Source organism: Chironomus tepperi, unplaced genomic scaffold (genome assembly GCF_022539635.2).
Source record: "Chironomus tepperi strain 1889 unplaced genomic scaffold, CSIRO-AGI_Ctep_v1 contig_488, whole genome shotgun sequence".
In the NCBI taxonomy this organism is placed as follows: domain Eukaryota; kingdom Metazoa; phylum Arthropoda; class Insecta; order Diptera; family Chironomidae; genus Chironomus; species Chironomus tepperi.
The window spans coordinates 1-16555 of record NW_027226610.1 but is presented as its reverse complement, the minus strand read 5'-3'; the positions used below and the strand labels follow the sequence as shown (position 1 = coordinate 16555).

At 36.7% G+C, this 16555-nt stretch overlaps 4 protein-coding genes across 4 annotated transcripts; all 4 read right to left on the bottom strand.

Annotated features, from left to right (window-relative positions):
- Positions 1 to 6: 6 nt before the first annotated feature.
- Positions 7 to 2787, bottom strand: LOC139099903 (probable cytochrome P450 305a1; the record flags this gene model as incomplete). The annotated part of the gene is made up of 4 exons (XM_070652442.1): positions 2499 to 2787; positions 1142 to 1352; positions 238 to 1067; positions 7 to 30 (listed from the first exon to the last, which is right to left on the bottom strand). Coding segments are annotated over exons 1-4 (1168 nt in total), but the record flags the coding sequence as incomplete, so codon positions are not given.
- A 1926-nt stretch (positions 2788 to 4713) lies between these two features.
- Positions 4714 to 7725, bottom strand: LOC139099907 (probable cytochrome P450 305a1). Its single transcript, XM_070652445.1, has 4 exons — positions 7641 to 7725; positions 6288 to 6498; positions 5153 to 5979; positions 4714 to 5093 (listed from the first exon to the last, which is right to left on the bottom strand). Exons 1-4 carry the CDS (start codon positions 7723 to 7725, stop codon positions 4714 to 4716), a joined length of 1503 nt encoding a protein of 500 aa, XP_070508546.1.
- Positions 7726 to 11731: 4006 nt separating this feature from the next.
- Positions 11732 to 14114, bottom strand: LOC139099905 (probable cytochrome P450 305a1). Its single transcript, XM_070652444.1, has 4 exons — positions 13916 to 14114; positions 13366 to 13576; positions 12202 to 13028; positions 11732 to 12142 (listed from the first exon to the last, which is right to left on the bottom strand). The coding sequence occupies exons 1-4, from the start codon at positions 13998 to 14000 to the stop codon at positions 11772 to 11774; spliced, it is 1494 nt and encodes a 497-aa protein (XP_070508545.1). The 5' UTR covers positions 14001 to 14114; the 3' UTR covers positions 11732 to 11771.
- Positions 14115 to 15859: 1745 nt separating this feature from the next.
- On the bottom strand, positions 15860 to 16506 carry LOC139099904 (transcriptional repressor CTCFL-like; the record flags this gene model as incomplete). Its single annotated transcript, XM_070652443.1, has 1 exon — positions 15860 to 16506. A coding segment is annotated over one exon (647 nt), but the record flags the coding sequence as incomplete, so codon positions are not given.
- Between the last annotated feature and the right edge of the window lie 49 nt (positions 16507 to 16555).

The window sequence follows — 16555 nt, the reverse complement described above, 5'->3', positions numbered from 1 at the left end:
GTTTGCAGTTTTTTAGGGTACGACGTGGACCTGGAAGTGAGGATGTGGAGGTATTAGTGATGTTTTAGGGATATTAGTGATGTTTGAGGGATTTTAGGGCAGAATATAGAAAAGATAGTCAATAAAATTGATGAGGATATCCGCAAACAGCACCCAACTTGCAAAGAGGCTTCTAAAATGCAGGAAATGCAGCTCTGAGGCTCTAACCCTTAATACAACCCTCGCAATTCTACCTACCAGTTATAGGAGCAATAGAATATAATCTGATGACTTCAAGTATCACAGCATCAATGTATGGTGTCTTTTTCCTATCGCTATACGAAGGAAGCTCCCCATCAGCAGCACCAACAACATTCTCTAATTCTTCATGGCACTTCCTCTGAATTTCTGGATAAAGAACCATTGTCATTAATGCCAAGTCAATAGCTGTGCTTGTTGTTTGTGATCCACCGATGAAAATGTCCAAAATGACCATAATCAGCTGCTTGATTGTGAATGTTGAGTCAGCTTGTCCTTCACGTTCCTTCATTTCCTTTAAAAATGCATAAATTAAGTCATCGTTGGACTTATCGTCACTGTACGTCCTCAAATGTTCATCAACAAATTCCATAAAAAATGCATAAAATTTAGAATTTAAGTCGTTAATCAAGTTATATCCAGTTGCTTCCGGTGCAATGAATCTCAACCATGGCATTTGAGTCAGCCAGCCGCCAGACATGTCAAATGCTTTGGACCTCCTTTGTAATAAGTCAAAAAATTTCACTAATCTTTCATCATTTCTGTCAATTTTTGTTCCTGTCGTGAATGTCCACAGGATGTTAATGACACTTGTTGCTAACAAGTTACTTCCACCTGGCCATACAGGCTTCTCATTACTATTCCGTAAAATATCCAAAATTTCATTCATTTCATCATTAATTCGTTCCTGCATGATGGATTTACCGTAGCCTATGTTACGTAGTTGCCGAACAACAAAGCTGCGCTGCTCACTCCAGAACTTCTCATCCGTGCATGTAATACCAAGTCTTGTGCCCATTGTGCGTAGACGAAGGAAGAAGTTGTCGGGTCTGAAAGTAGAAAATGGATTAAAATTATTAATGCTGCATATGAGGCTCCCTGTCCATGCTATAACATTCCATACCTTCCTTCAAATTCCTCCCTTGAGTATATCTCCTTTACAAATGGATATGTCATCACCACAACGACATATTCACTGCCTAATTTGAGACTAAATATTGGTGAATTAAATTCTTTGGCAAGCACATTGAAGGCTTTATGCTGTCCGCCATGCTGTCTGGAAAGCTTTCTTAAATATCGAGCATTTCCAATGAATGGAATGAACCATCGTGGACCTGAATTGGAATGAAAATGGATGAATTAGTTATTGATGTTATTGAATGCAGTTGTTAGATTTTGTGCAGCATATGTCGGGTTATTGACCCAAAATTCGGCAATAGGAGTCAGTTTCTTAAGTTGATTGGTATATCCTTCCTTATCCTGTACAGATAATCATGATTGCTTAAGCGTTCTCCACCTACTCTACTTCTCCTTCAACCCAAGGACACTTAAGATAGGGTGGGGTCGAGGAACATAGGAGAAACCGTCCCCAAGTTAAAAGACTCTGACATAATACCGAATTCAAACAGAATCAGCCATAAAGTCTGACTCAAACTGGTCTGAGGGCCGTACTCAAGTTGACTGGGCTAGATCCCGTGTAGCATTTGCCGGGGTTCTGACTTGAATTAAGTCACTTGATGCTAGATTTAGATTAAATCAGATCTGGTTATAACAGAAACTCAAACTAACCCCATTTGTAAAATATTGTGCAAACAAATCAATAGGTTATCTCATTTCCAACAAGCACTTGATATTTCATAACAATTTATCATATCTGAGTACAAAATGAAGTTCATGCTGATTGATTTGATTTGATTGGTATCTAAAGTTTAAAGTACTTCAGTTAGTTTTCTTTAAGATGGATCGATTTTGATTTATAATGCCGAATAGCACAGTGAATTGATCGAAAATTCCAGCTTCAGGGTGGCATTACTTACGTGCTCCGACTTGGAGCCTAGATTGCTACAAAATGCTTTCCATCTGACTCTGTTGCTGGCTGTTTCACAAAGCTTGTACAAATTGTCAGTAACTGGCATTCTTCAGGGTTCATGTTTCAGGGTGACATGAGTCTGACTTTATGTCGGATCTGATTTAATCTGAATCTACCTTCAAGCTAAAGGAATGTCAGCCTAGTGCTGGATTTTGGATCGTTTAACCAGCTTGTGCTACTTGGGATCTAACCCAGTCGACGTGAATTCGGCCCAGATCAGTGTAACTCTGACTTGGTCTCTTATTCAATTTAAATCCGACAGCATGTCTAATCCATGCCAGTCTGTTGTCTAGAACCAACTTCCACTACTCGGGATCTAACCCATTCAACTTCAAAAACCACACATAAGCTCAATTTCACTAACTTTATTCCACATTCCATCATCACTCACCTGGTGGAAAATCCTTTGGCCTTCGTAGCTTATTAAACAATACAAATATAATTTCAAACACTAGAAACAGCACAATTGAGAGGAAAAATATTCCACATTCCATGATGTAACACACGTCTGCTAACTGAAGGTCAAGTTCAAGTTGTTACAATTTGTTGCTAATTATTTTTACTGACATTTATCACTAAATTTCGAATAAATTTCACTCAATTAACACATTTAGAATTAATTAAGCAACGTCAGGCACAGCTACACGTCTCAGCAGCTCATTCTCAACTAAGCATGTGTTTTTATTCTCTCAATTCACACAAAAAACATCTGTTTTTCTTATCACTCAAGTTCGGCTAATTCCGTTCATTATCAATTTTAATGCCTTAAAAAAATTTCAAGAGTGAGTCACGCTGACTAAATGACTTGCTGCATATTAATGACTAAACTGATAATGACTGACAAGAAATGTGTGTCAAAATTGTTATTGAACTTACACACTTATCTCAGAGAACTTCTTTTTTACTCTCTAGAATGCAATCTGAGTGCATTCTAATGATGCATTATTGACACAGGGGTGGACAACATTTTGTACGTGGTCCACATTGATAGAAAGTCTCGATCGAAACTACACACGATTTAAGGCATTTTGAAGCAATTTAGCCAGCACAATCTAGTGGACCGCGACACAAAGGTTGCTCACTACTGCACAATATATGAATTATCTTTCAGATTATTCAATTTTCTCTCAATTTGTGTAACTAAATATGAATTTGATTCAAGCTTATTGTGTTGAGATGACGAAACATTGAAATTGGGATTGTGAAATGTTTCTGGAATAGTGAGCTAGAGAGAGCTTGTTGGTGTTGTTAATTTATTCTCGAACTATGTGATGTGACACATTACTGCAAATATTGTCCCAGAAAACGTTCGGAGCGTAATCCAATGATGAAATATCTACGGAATATGGACGTTACAGACAGACGGCATAGTAATGTATGATTATCCCATTCCAACCAGTGCCTGCGATAATTCCAGCTTCCTCAATTGACTAAAATCTTGTTACAGGTTGACTGGACTCTAAAATGAGACCGGATTTCTTCGTAACTGGTTCATGCTCCGAGTCATGCTGAATTGGGTATAGATTTTTGCAATACTGCTGATCGTTATGCATGCAGCGTATTAAATACTCTGATAAGGACTTTATGGTTTTTTAGGATTTCAGACGACACATGATATAAAAATGACAGAAAATCGAGCCTCAGATTGTCGACTTTTTCTACCCAGTGTGTATGCTTACTGTCAGCTCACCAACCCGAACAGAACAAATAGGTTAATAAATCATTAATCCGGCTCCAGGTCAGCGTGACTTCAGATTCGATGTTGAAATTTGACATCATTCTAGATCATGTCCGCCTGGAATAGTTTTATAGGATTGATTAACCGGCTTGTGCTATTTGGGGAAGTGCATTGAAGTAGTGGCTTGGGTTTGTGCTTCAAAACTGTGGGTTTTTGACTTGAGGATGTCTAGGACATCCTGAATAATTGAATTATGGGTTTGCCAGCTTTATAGGACTTACCACAGTTAGGATTGTCGTCTAAGATCATTCAAAAATATTTAAGTCATTTTTAAAAAATTACAAAAGTCCTCGTATTATTGATCGAGGGACTTAAGCGCATTTTTGTCCCAGCGATCAGTAATTGATTAATAAGTCACTTCTAGATCTATAAAACGAGATCCAGGAGGATCCAGGTCACTTCCAGATCTACAAAACAAGATCCAGTAGGATCCAGGTCACTTCCATATAATTTAACGGATTTTTATAATTTATAAAACCACATAACGGTTATGACAAATTTAAATTTTGTACACTGTTAAAAATTTTAGGAACATTGAAAAACACTGTAAAACAACGAAAAAAACGTGTTTTTGTTGTTATGAAAATGAAAAATTGTTAATTATAGTATTTATGCTTTGATTTGAAACTTTTAAATGACCGGCGCCGCAATAACTTTATGGAACTGATCTTTTAAAACCATTCTGAGCTCTCTACGATGTCTAGTTAAAAAGTTTTTAGCGTCAGCCGAACGAACGAACGAACGAACGAACGACCGAACAAAGTGTCTTATTAAGCTACCTTTTTGAAAAAAATTTCAAAAATGCGCTAAAAATTAATTTTATTTAACATCATTGAATTCTAAACAATTGATCTACTTATGACTACATTTACATTATTTTTGGTGACTTCTGCTTAAAAACAATCTTATAAGGCTTTGGACTCAAAATGATTCCCGGCAATAAATCCATACTTGGTGCATCTTCTTCCTTATCACTCTTATGCAATGTAAATTTGTCTAAAATGCCAGTAAAGAACTTGTAGATGCATTCCTTAGCAAGTTGATCACCCAAGCACTTCCTACGTCCGGCACCAAATGGAAAGAATTGCTTATGCATCTTTTCGTTGAAGAATCGCTCAGGATTAAATGTATGTGGATCATCCCAGACAGCTTCGTCATGTTGTGCATCGCCAAGTCCAATAAAAACGGTTGTGCCTTTTGGTATAAAGTAGTCTTGTAGATGACAGTCTTTGAGTGCCCGACGTGGACCTAAAATGACAGAAAATATTTGAAGTTGTTGCTTTATGCTGATTAAGGTGTGATTTTACCTCCAACAACAAGTAAGGAATAGAATCGATGTACTTCATTAATGACAGCATCAATGTATGGTGTTCGATGTCTATCAGCAAATGACGGAAGAACCCCATCAGTTCCAACAACATTCTCTAATTCTTCATGGCACTTCCTTTGGATATCCGGATAAATTATCATTGTCATCAGCGTTAAATCAATAGCTGTGCTTGTCGTCTGTGAACCACCGATGAATATGTCCAAAATGACCATAATCAGCTGCTTTATTGTGAATGTTGAGTCAGTTTGTCCTTCTCGTTCCTTCATTTCCTTTAAAAATGCATAAATTAAGTCATTGTTGGACTTATCGTCGCTGTACGTCCTCAAATGTTCATCAACAAATTCCATAAAAAATGCATAAAATTTTGAATTTAAATCGTTAATCAAGTTATATCCAGTTGCTTCCGGCGCGATGAATCTCAGCCATGGCATTTGACTTAAATATCCGCCGGACACATCAAAGGCTTTCGACCGCTTCTGAAGTAGCTCAAAGAATTTTGCCAAACGTTTATCATTTCGCTTGATTTTTGTGCCTGTCGTGAATGTCCAAAGAATGTTGACGACACTTGTTGAGATGATGTTGCTTCCACCCGGCCAGATTGGCTGTCCATTGGTATTTTTGATGATGTCCAGGACCTCCTTCAATTCCTCAGCAATTTTCTCATGCATCAATGTCTTTCCATAGCCAATATTTCGTAGCTGTCGAAGTACAAAGCTTCGTTGTTCTGTCCAATACTTTCCTTCTGTGCATGTGATGCCGAGTCTTGTTCCCATTGTACGTAAACGGATGAAAAAGTTGTCGGGTCTGAAAGAATTCAGGATTGAAGTAATTAAGTCAGGTATTAATGGATATTGACTAGAATCTAGTGTTGTCCAAACTATGCCATGCCTTGAATCGCATGCAGTGTGCACTCCTGATCGCCAAGGTGTGTCGTGGCACAGGAAAAGTGTAGACAACACTAGACAAGCTTTCCCGGAAAGAACAAGGAGTAGAAATTGTCAAAAATATAGTAAAATGCCAACTTGACTCTGACCAAGGTACAAAGTCATGCTAGCCTTTCCCACAATTTTCTCCCATCACTTCACCGCCTGCTTTACGGGTTCAATTCTTACCTGGCATCAAATTCCTCCCTCGAATAAATTTCCTTTGCAATTGAATGCGTCATGCCAACAACAACATTTTCTGTTCCAAGTTTGAGGCTAAAAACTGGAGATTTTAATTCCTTTGAAAGAAATTCAAAAGCTTTATGTTGTCCGCCGAGCTTTCTTGATAATTTACGTAAATAGGGAGAGTTTCCAACAAATGGAACTAGCCATGTAGGACCTGTTAAATAGAAATGTATATGTATTAGTATTTTGTGAGATGTTTAAGGTTAGGAGATAGTGTTTGGGAATTATATAATGGTTAGTAGAGAGAAGGAAGGATGTGAGTTTAATATCAGGGACGTAAAATCCGTTGTGATCATTATGATCCATAGCTACGCTGAAGTAATTCATTGATAATAATTATTTAACAAAGAAAGTACATCAGATCCTGCATTCAAATCTTTTTGACTTGTTAGTGATCAATATCTTTATTTCCTCTTCCGTAAAGCTGCACGTGCTACTGTATTTAGTGAGAAATATAAAGCTTAAACTAACTACCCAAAAGCAGTGAAAATCTGTGTCTAAACTATAAAAAAATTGAATTTAAATTGAGTTCTCTTCCATTTGCGCAATCGACTTTTATAAATGTAACAAAGAGCTACTCGTGCTACTCGTTTTTCTCTTGCGCTACTCGTGACTTATATAGCTACTCAACTTATGCTTGCTATTCAAGCTACTGAAAGCTCTTTTTTTGAGTAGATCGCTAAAATTTAGGAGAGTTTTTCCATGAAAAAGCTTAGCAAATTGAGGAAATTAAAAGTGGAGTGGATTAAAAATGATTGATGATTTGACAAAAAAACTTTTGTGTTACAATGCGTTACGGTGGTATGAGTGTGACCCACCAGAACGATTAATAATTGCCGTACTAGTTATATGAAATGTTCTATAAATGTTCTACAGTAAAATGTATGAATGTTTTAAAAAATATGGTACAAAATGCACGGACTTCCCTTTTTTGCAAACCTCACGGAAAGCACATGGCTTATAAATGGTCAAATATCCGGCTCCTGGACAATATGACTCTAAACTGGAGACAAATTTGATGAAATGCGTCCTTAGGTCATAGTTAAGTATCATACAGATCTACACAAATTTGAAAAGCACACGACTTAAAAATGGCCGAATTTTCAGCCATTTGTAAGTCGTGTGCCTTGTGTGCATGTGTAGAACTATCAGAGCAATAATAATACTTTCACTCAAAAATGGTACAGTAACATAATCACGTATTACTGATTACGTATAGTGAAAAAGTTGACTTTTTGATCCCAACTTAAGCGTACCCCAAAATTGTCCATAATTTATCCCAAAATTAATTCCTACCTGGTGGATAATTATTTGGTCTTCGAAATTTATTCAGCACAACCATCAGCAAAACAGTCAGTATTAAAATTGTAGCAATTTCCATTTTTTAAGCACTTAATTTAATTAAAATTATTTTTTTGGACTTCCAAAATTAACTGATTAACGGAATTAAAGTATTACAAATGTGTGCCTTATCGGGACACAAGATGTTGTTGATTCCTCAAAACTTTTAAACTGAATCGAGTTTGCTACTCGACAGCAGCTTTTATTTCATACATTTCGCAGGCAAAAAGTATGCGAACAAAGAAATGTCTTCTTTTTAGTTCCATTAAGTCTACAAAAATATTTCAACGGAGTGAGATTGTTACGATTTCACATTGTAAGGCTGTGATTGGATTGTCGTTATGTCCGTTTGTACTATTCATTTAATCAGTTTAATGAAAAGAAGACATAGAATAGGATTTTTGAAAAAAAATACGGGATTGATCTGGCTAAAACAGCCAAATAGTTAGTCTATTTTAGAGGCAATAACTTCAGTCATTTGTTCAGATATTAATGTTTCGTTGCAAATGTCTCTCCGTGGCCATAAGACTGCATATCGTATTAATTAAGAGAAAGTAATTCACCTGAATTGCACATTTCGGTTAACTAACGTACCAGGCTGGCGTGACTCTGTCATGGAAAGGGATCTAAATCGAAACCGGCATCAAGCTACAGCCAATCCGGCATGGGACCGGATTTTCAAACGATTAACCGTTTTGTAAACTGATAATCGTACCAGAGGACATCCGAAGAAGGTCATGAATCACAATTGATCTGTCCTGATAGCGAGGTAAGTAAGATCTCACCAGAGATGTAGCCAAGAAGGCAATTGAGGAGTCAGACTCGTCATCCAAGAATGGTTTTATTCTATTTAGGAAAGCAGGGTGATTTTGGGATTAAAATACAAAATATTACAACCCCTTCCTTGCAATGTGCATTGAATACGCTGGTGGATCCACCAAATCGCTGCATCACTAACTGCTTTATCGCTCGTTCATCAAAATTCTATTTATTATCTTACCCGACAAGCACACGTGGTTCGAATGACCAATAATCTGAAGCCAGAATTACTTGTTTTTGACTTGAAGCCTGATTTCATTGAATCTTGCCTGGAATTAGAGTCACGCTGTCCTTGTGTTAGAGTTTTGATCAATTTTACGTCGTGTACCTACCAGGTTGATATGTCATAGTCCCAAATTATTTAATCAGTAGAAATCACTTAATAATTCATGTTGTATTATATGTGACCCCACCGAAAGCTAACTTCTGCCTTAAAATTACTATCAGTAGCTTGATTACATAAGTTGCCTTCTAAAATTAGCATAGGGCTCTCCCTTTTATATACAGCCAGTTTTAGATGCCATCTGAGAGAGGTCATGGATCACACCTAATCTGTGTGGTCAGCAAGGCATGTAAGCAAGCATTCTCATCAATTCTAGGATCATTTGCAAGTACGCAGTAAGGAAAGGATTGAGCTGATTAGATTTTTTGTGAGTCATTTAATCACATTAAAATGCGTCAATCAAACAGCCAAATTTAAAAAAATTCATTTCCAAAGAAATTTATTTATAAAGCATAATATTCCCTTGAGCTGTCATAGATAAGAAAGAATATGAACTTCTATTTTAGTATAAAACAAAATTAGTATAAAACGTGTTTCTATAAATAAAAAAAATAATAGATTACATGAAGGTTTTTTGTTTTGAAGTTCCATATTTAGATTACGAATTACATATTTAGATTATTGGCTTGTAGGCAGCACGTGTACTATTTTAGTACGAAGAGAGCAACTTAAAGTCGATTCTATCCTTGGAGAATTTCTGTTAGTTCAGAATATTAAGGAATTTTGTATTCTTCCCCACACATCCAATCCAGGAGTTCTTTGGTTTTCTTCTAGATCTCTTATCATCATGACCTCAATCAGATGCTGCCTAATATCAGTTCTATAACTAGTTATCTTTGGCTAATTCCCGATCACTTAGGTGGGTTGGCCACGTTATCAGAAGGCCTGTGGATGCTCCATTGGTAAAGTTATTTAAATCCAACTTTTTAGATGGCAAGAGATCGCGCGGTAGGTCAAAGAACTCATGAAAGGATGCTGTCGATAGAGATAGTGTAAATGGTAATTGGCAAGCGGTAGCAAGCGATATAGCCAGCTTCAGGAACCGACTCAGGGAGGCCATGGATCACACTTGATCTGTACGGCCAGCGAAGTAAGTAAGTAAGTAAGTAATTCTTCTAACCAAGAGTTTCTTGGCCACTTCTTGGCTTTTTTTATCAATTATAAAGTAATACTTTAAGACCTTCCAAAGGTCTTCCGATTACATGTCCATCCCATCAAAGCCTGTCTACACCATTTCACTTTACAATGTCAGCGACCGAATTATATTTTGTGTATATTTAACATTACGTATTTGATAATATTTAATAAGTCTTTTTATGACTGATTTATATGAAGTAAGTTCTAGAGTTGAAAGGGACATTTGTAAATTATGTAACGGTTACCGTTTTGGATTGGAGCTGTGGTGGTCAACCTGTGTGCCGGCAAGAATTACCGGAAATGTCATGAACCGTATGCTGTGTGCGGTTTTGATTAGGGAGTGTCGCAAAAAATTGAAGGTTGCTCACTACTGAGTTTAAGGGTCGAAAAATGGAATTTTTAATGTTACGTAACTTACGAATGCTTGTTTATGCTGTTTAGAATGAAAAAACTGAATCGTTAAATCAAATCAGCAAGAATATTTCAAAAAAAAGTACTACAATTGACTTCCAAGATGACCTTAAAAAGTGTTTACTTATTTAAAGTATTATAATTTTACTAAGAACATTTCTAATTAGAATCCACAAACAACATCAGCTCTGATCCAGTTCTAACCCGAATTTTCCCAATTCCCAAAGCAATACTGTTATTAACATTCGTGACTTCCTTTAATTGACATAATGCATATGAACGAATTACTTAAGAAACGAGAGACTTTTTGGGGTCAATACACCTCCCCAAAACAGAATGTCATTTTAATTGACTGAATTTTAAACAGCAGCGATTAAAACAGTGTTATCAACATTGAGTGCCGACGTAATTTTGTTTTGAGAGCGTCATAAATTGTGTGCGATTTTGGGTCGAGCCTTAACATAGCTAATTTGCATGATTTCAATCTTAGGGAAGGTATAAGCGAATTTTGGTCCTTTTTAGGCATGTTGACTTGGTTTATTTGATACGTGATGCATTAGGTAGACTGTATTGATATACTTTGGGCTGTGCAATGTCTAAAGGCTGGTTTCTTAACCTATCCGGTATATTCTAAACTATTCTACCGTACCAGACACGGATTAGGACATTATGGTTATTTAGGATGTCCTTAAAGGCACACGTCATATAAAAGGTTAACTTGGCTTCCACTTCAGGCTAGATTTCATCAAATATCAGCTTGAAAATGCTACAAGCAATAACCCGAATAGTACATATCGTCCGGAAACGGCTTAAATTTGAAATCATTCTAGTGTATTGCTCGGCTTATGGACTTACTTACTTACTTAGCTCGGGCGCAAGGGGGTCCATTTCCGCGTTTAAAGAATGTCTGTAGACAGCTCTATCTTTCGATAACTTCTGCCAATTAGGGATATTGAGAACTTAAACGTCCTTATTCACACAACCAATCCAGGCTTGTGGACTATTGGATTATTAATCGAGTGTTAATTTGCTATTCGGGTAAATTCATTAGACAAGTGGCTTGGATTGCAGTTTAAATGGTGTGTTTGGGCCTGAGGACGTCTAGCATCGTCTTGGTGTGGCTTTAGCATTACTAGATCTAAATGATTAAATGTAAAGTTCCATAATAAGTACTCGGTAAGCACACGGCATAGAAATTGCCGAAAATCCGAGACCAAGTCGACATAACTCTGACCTGAGGCTGGATTTCATAGATTTTGACTTGATTTTCGGTTGTGTGTCTGCCAGGGCTATTCTAGGGAATTTAAAGACGTCCAATAAAATTAAAGTCATATTTTTATTATTAGAAAATTTAAAAATTTATTTAAATTTATTTGAATATTCACAAAAACCATCACAAAACCAGGACATGTCTACATTTAAGAATCTAAATCAATCTACTTCCCCTTCTGCTTAAAGACAATCTTGTAAGGCTTTGGACTCAAAATAATTCCCGGCAATAAATCCATACTTGGTGCATCCTCTTCCTTATCACTCTTATGTAAAGTAAATCTATTCAAAATGCCAGTAAAGAACTGATAGATGCACTCTTTACCCAAATTATCACCCAAGCACTTCCTACGTCCGAGTCCGAATGGGAAAAATTGATTTTGCATCTTTCCATTAAAGAATCGTTCCGGATTGAATGTTTGTGGATCGTCCCAGATGCTTTCGTCATGTTGTGCATCACTAAGTCCAATAAGAACGGTTGTGCCTTTTGGAATGAAAAAGTCTCGAAGATGACAGTCTTTGAGGGTTCGTCGTGGACCTGAAAGGACATGAAATATTAAAATTTGTGGCTATATGCTGATTAAGACTTGATTTTACCTCCAATATCAACTAAAGAGTAGAACCTGAGGACTTCGTTGATAACAGCATCAATGTACGGTGTTCGATGTCTATCAGCAAATGACGGAAGTTCCCCGTCAGCAGCAACAACTTTTTCCAATTCTTCATGGCACTTCCTCTGTACTTCTGGGTAGATAACCATTGTCATCAGCACCAAGTCAATTGATGTGCTTGTTATCTGTGAACCACCAAGGAATATGTCCAAGATGATCATAATCAGCTGCTTAATTGTGAATGTTGAGTCAGCCTGTCCTTCACGCTTCTTCATTTCCTTTAAAAATGCATAAATTAAGTCATCGTTGGACTTTGCGTCGCTGTACGTCCTCAAATGTTCCTCAACATATTCTAGGAAAAATCCATAAAATTTTGAATTTAAGTCGTTAATCAAGTTATATCCAGTTGCTTCCGGTGCTATGAATCTCAGCCATGGCATGTGACTAAGAATGCCGCCAGATATGTCAAATGCCTTGGATCTCTTCTGAAGTAGCTCAAAGAACTTTAGCAGCCGCGGATCATTTCGCTTAATCTTCGTGCCTGTCGTGAATGTCCACAGAATGTTGACGACACTTGTTGCAATGATGTTGCTTCCACCTGGCCAGATTGGCTGTCCATTTTTGTTTTTAATGATGTCGAGGACCTCCTTCACTTCTTCGTTGATTCGTGTCTGCATGACGGACTTGCCATAGCCAATATTACGTAGCTGTCGAAGTACAAAGCGTCGCTGTTCCGTCCAAAATTTACCATCGGTACATGTGACACCAAGTCGAGTTCCCATTGTACGTAAACGGATGAAGAAGTTATCGGGTCTGGAATAATTAAGCATTGAGTTAAATAAGGCAGGAATTAAGGTTATTGACCAAAATCTATTGCTGTCTTAGCCATGAACTGTATGTATAGCATTGGCAGTCACCCAAGACATTTTGCAAATTAAATTCCCAAGAAAATGTCATATTTATGTCAATGCCACACATGCCGTGTCCGATTTTGGTCATTTCTTATCACACAATGATTGCCAACGCACAAGTACAGTTTTGACAGCATATGATTAGCTTTCTTTGTAAGCACATGACGTAGAAATGGCTTAAATGCTAGCCTGTGGCTGGACTTTCACTCATTCCTATGCCTTACAGCCTTAACACTTACCTTCCATCAAATTCCTCCCTCGAATAAATTTCCTTTGCAATTGAATGCGTCATGCCAACAACAACATTTTCTGTTCCAAGTTTGAGGCTAAAAATTGGTGATTTTAATTCCTTTGCAAGGAACTCAAAAGCTCTGTGCTGTCCGCCGAGCTTTTTTGATAGCTTCCGTAAATAGGGAGAGTTTCCAACAAATGGAACTAGCCATGTAGGACCTGTTAAATAGAAATGTATGTGTATTAGTATTGTGTGAGAATGTTTAAGGTTAGGAGATAAGGATTGGGGAATTGGGTGATGATTAAGGATGAGGGCAGGAAGAGGAAGGAAGAGGGGGATGGGTGGTGGATTACAATTCGGGATTTAAGGCAGAGACAAGGTCACTTGGAGTCTGGTTTGCCATCAGAGCTTGCAATAGCTTCTCTCAAAAATGGTACATCAACATGATCACGTATTACTGATTACATAAAGCAAAAAGTGACACTTTTTGACCCCAACTATGTATAAAAATCTCATTCGTCCCCAAAATGTCCAATTCATCCCAAAATTAATCCTACCTGGTGGATAATTATTTGGTCTTCGAAATTTATTCAGCACAACCATCACCAAAACAGTCAGTATTAAAATTGTAGCAATTTCCATTTTTTAAGCACTAAATTTAATTAAATTTATTTTTTTTTGGACTTTCACTTCCGAAATTAACTGATTAACGGAATTAAAGTATTACAAATGTGTGCCTTATCGGGACACAAGATGTTGTTGATTCCTCAAAACTTTCAAACTGAATCGAGATTGCTACTCGACAGCAGCTTTTATTTCATACATTTCGCAGGCAAAAAGTATGCGAACAAAGAAATGTCTTCTTTTTAGTTCCATTAAGTCTACAAAAATATTTTAACGGAGTGAGATTGTTACGATTTCATATTGTAAGGCTGTGATTGGATTGTCGTTATGTCCGTACATTTTAATCATTTGAGATTTATATTAAAATAAAGGCATAGATTAGTGGAACAAGTCAAATTATCAAAACAATGAAATATAGTAAGTGCTTTTCTGTAAAAAATAAATGAATAAATGCATGTGCTGATACTATAATATAATAAAATTGGTCATCACTAATGAAAATACCAAAGAAAAAAACTTTTCGTTTACCAGCTCATTGAGTTTTAAAGATTATTAGTCGTATTGCGGAAAATGATTGTTTAACAAATGAGTGTACTCCAGACCACTGCACTCAATTGACCTGCAGTTTGTAGTAGGATCAGAACAACTCTCTATTGTCAGCTTATTGTTTCTAGCCTACAAATGGAGGCTGTAAACCGCGTTTCTTTTACATGTAATTTGAAAAAGGACAGATGAATAAGGTTTCCTTCGAGTCATGACCGCTTGTTCGGTATAACAATAACTTTATAACGAAGTACGAAACTATTTCACCACTCGACTCACAATGGAAGTACCAGGCACGGAAGATACAAGTCCTAATTGAGCTCGAAAAATCCCATCTCTTTTGGAATTCACTCATTTACGTGAGTATGCACGGCACATAGATTGCCCTCCACTACTCTAGAGTATCGGTCAATCGACTCAATTGACCTCGGTACAATGTTAAAAAACCTGTCTGATTTAATTTGGTTCTTTTATCGCTATTTTAGTCATGTTAACTCGGTTTTTGTGATTTGTGACACATACTTAACTACTTACTTCCTTGGCTGGGGCGCACGAGGGCCCATTGCCGCGCGTAGGGAATGTCTGAAGACAGCTCGAACCTTTGAAACCTTCTGCCAGTTCGGAATATTAAGGACTCTACCGACCTTTTCAACACATGCAATCCAGGAATTCTTTGGTCTTCCACGCGATCTCTTTCCATCCACAAAGTCTGAAGTAGTTACATTTTGTGACACATAAGGTACATTGTATTGTTGTATCTTGGTTCATGCAATGTCTAAGGGTCGTTTTGTTAATCTATCAGGGATATCCTACACTGTGTAGAGCCTACGATTCACGGATAAGCCGAATTTTATGGTATAATTCACCTAATCGACTTCTCCTTTAATCCGAGGGTACAAAGGATAGGTTTAGTTAAGGATATGATGTCTATTCGTGTAGAGTTGGATAGGATATTACAGATAGGGTCAGAAACCGGCTATAAAGTTGAGAATCCATCCAAATTCAAAGGATATTTGGCGAAAAACTTCAAGTCTGCATTATCGATTGTTCTAAATTTGCATCTAGAGGTGCAGATCCTATAGAAGACATGCATTTTGTTGGATCTATGCCTGCGCATCTAATTTTGGCAAATTCAAATTAAAGTCATTTTCAAATTTATTTTTTTATAATTTTTTCATAAAATCTTAATTTTATTATTTTTATTCTTATTTTCTTCTTATTAATTATGATTCTGACCTTAAAAATTACTCAATTTTTTAATCCATGCTTCTTGTTTTGCGAGAGAATGAAAAAAAAGTCAAATTAAAAAAAAAGGAATTAAAAAATTTGTGGATTCATTCACCAATGGAATGAATAACTTTGACATGATTTTTAAGAATTTGTTTTGTCTTAAAATATTTATCGCAGACTTCACATTGGAACTTAGTGGATGAATGTACATGCTTCTCATGTATTTTAAGACTTCTATCATTTTTAAGTAATGCTGGACATTTAATGCATTTAACAAGTTCTGGATTTGAATTAAGTCGTTGATCATATTTTTGATGACGTAATAAATGCTCACGGAAGTGATGCTTATTGTCCGTACAATAGACACACAATTGACACTTTATATCACGTCGACGATTCTTATGATCACTTGTTAAATGCTTCCTTAATTGCTTTTTATATTCAAATACTTCATTACAATATTCGCATGGATATGATGGCAACATTGCTTTTGCTGTTGTTGCTGCTGCTTCCGTATAGTTCTTTTGGACATCATTTGTCTTTGTCAAGTTAAAGACAAACTTTTTATCATGAATTTGAATATGACGTTCAAGATTTGCTCCAATTTTAAAGATTGCTAGACAAATTGGACATTCAAGTTCACCTTGTGCATTCCTTTTGACTTCATATGCAATCGCTTGCTCCTCAATTATCTCAAAACCTTCATTGTCGGCCTCAATCTCTTGTATCTCACTGATTTCTTCAATCTCTTCTATTTCCTCAACTTCCGGTAATATCAAGTCTTGTAAAATCTCCCCGGG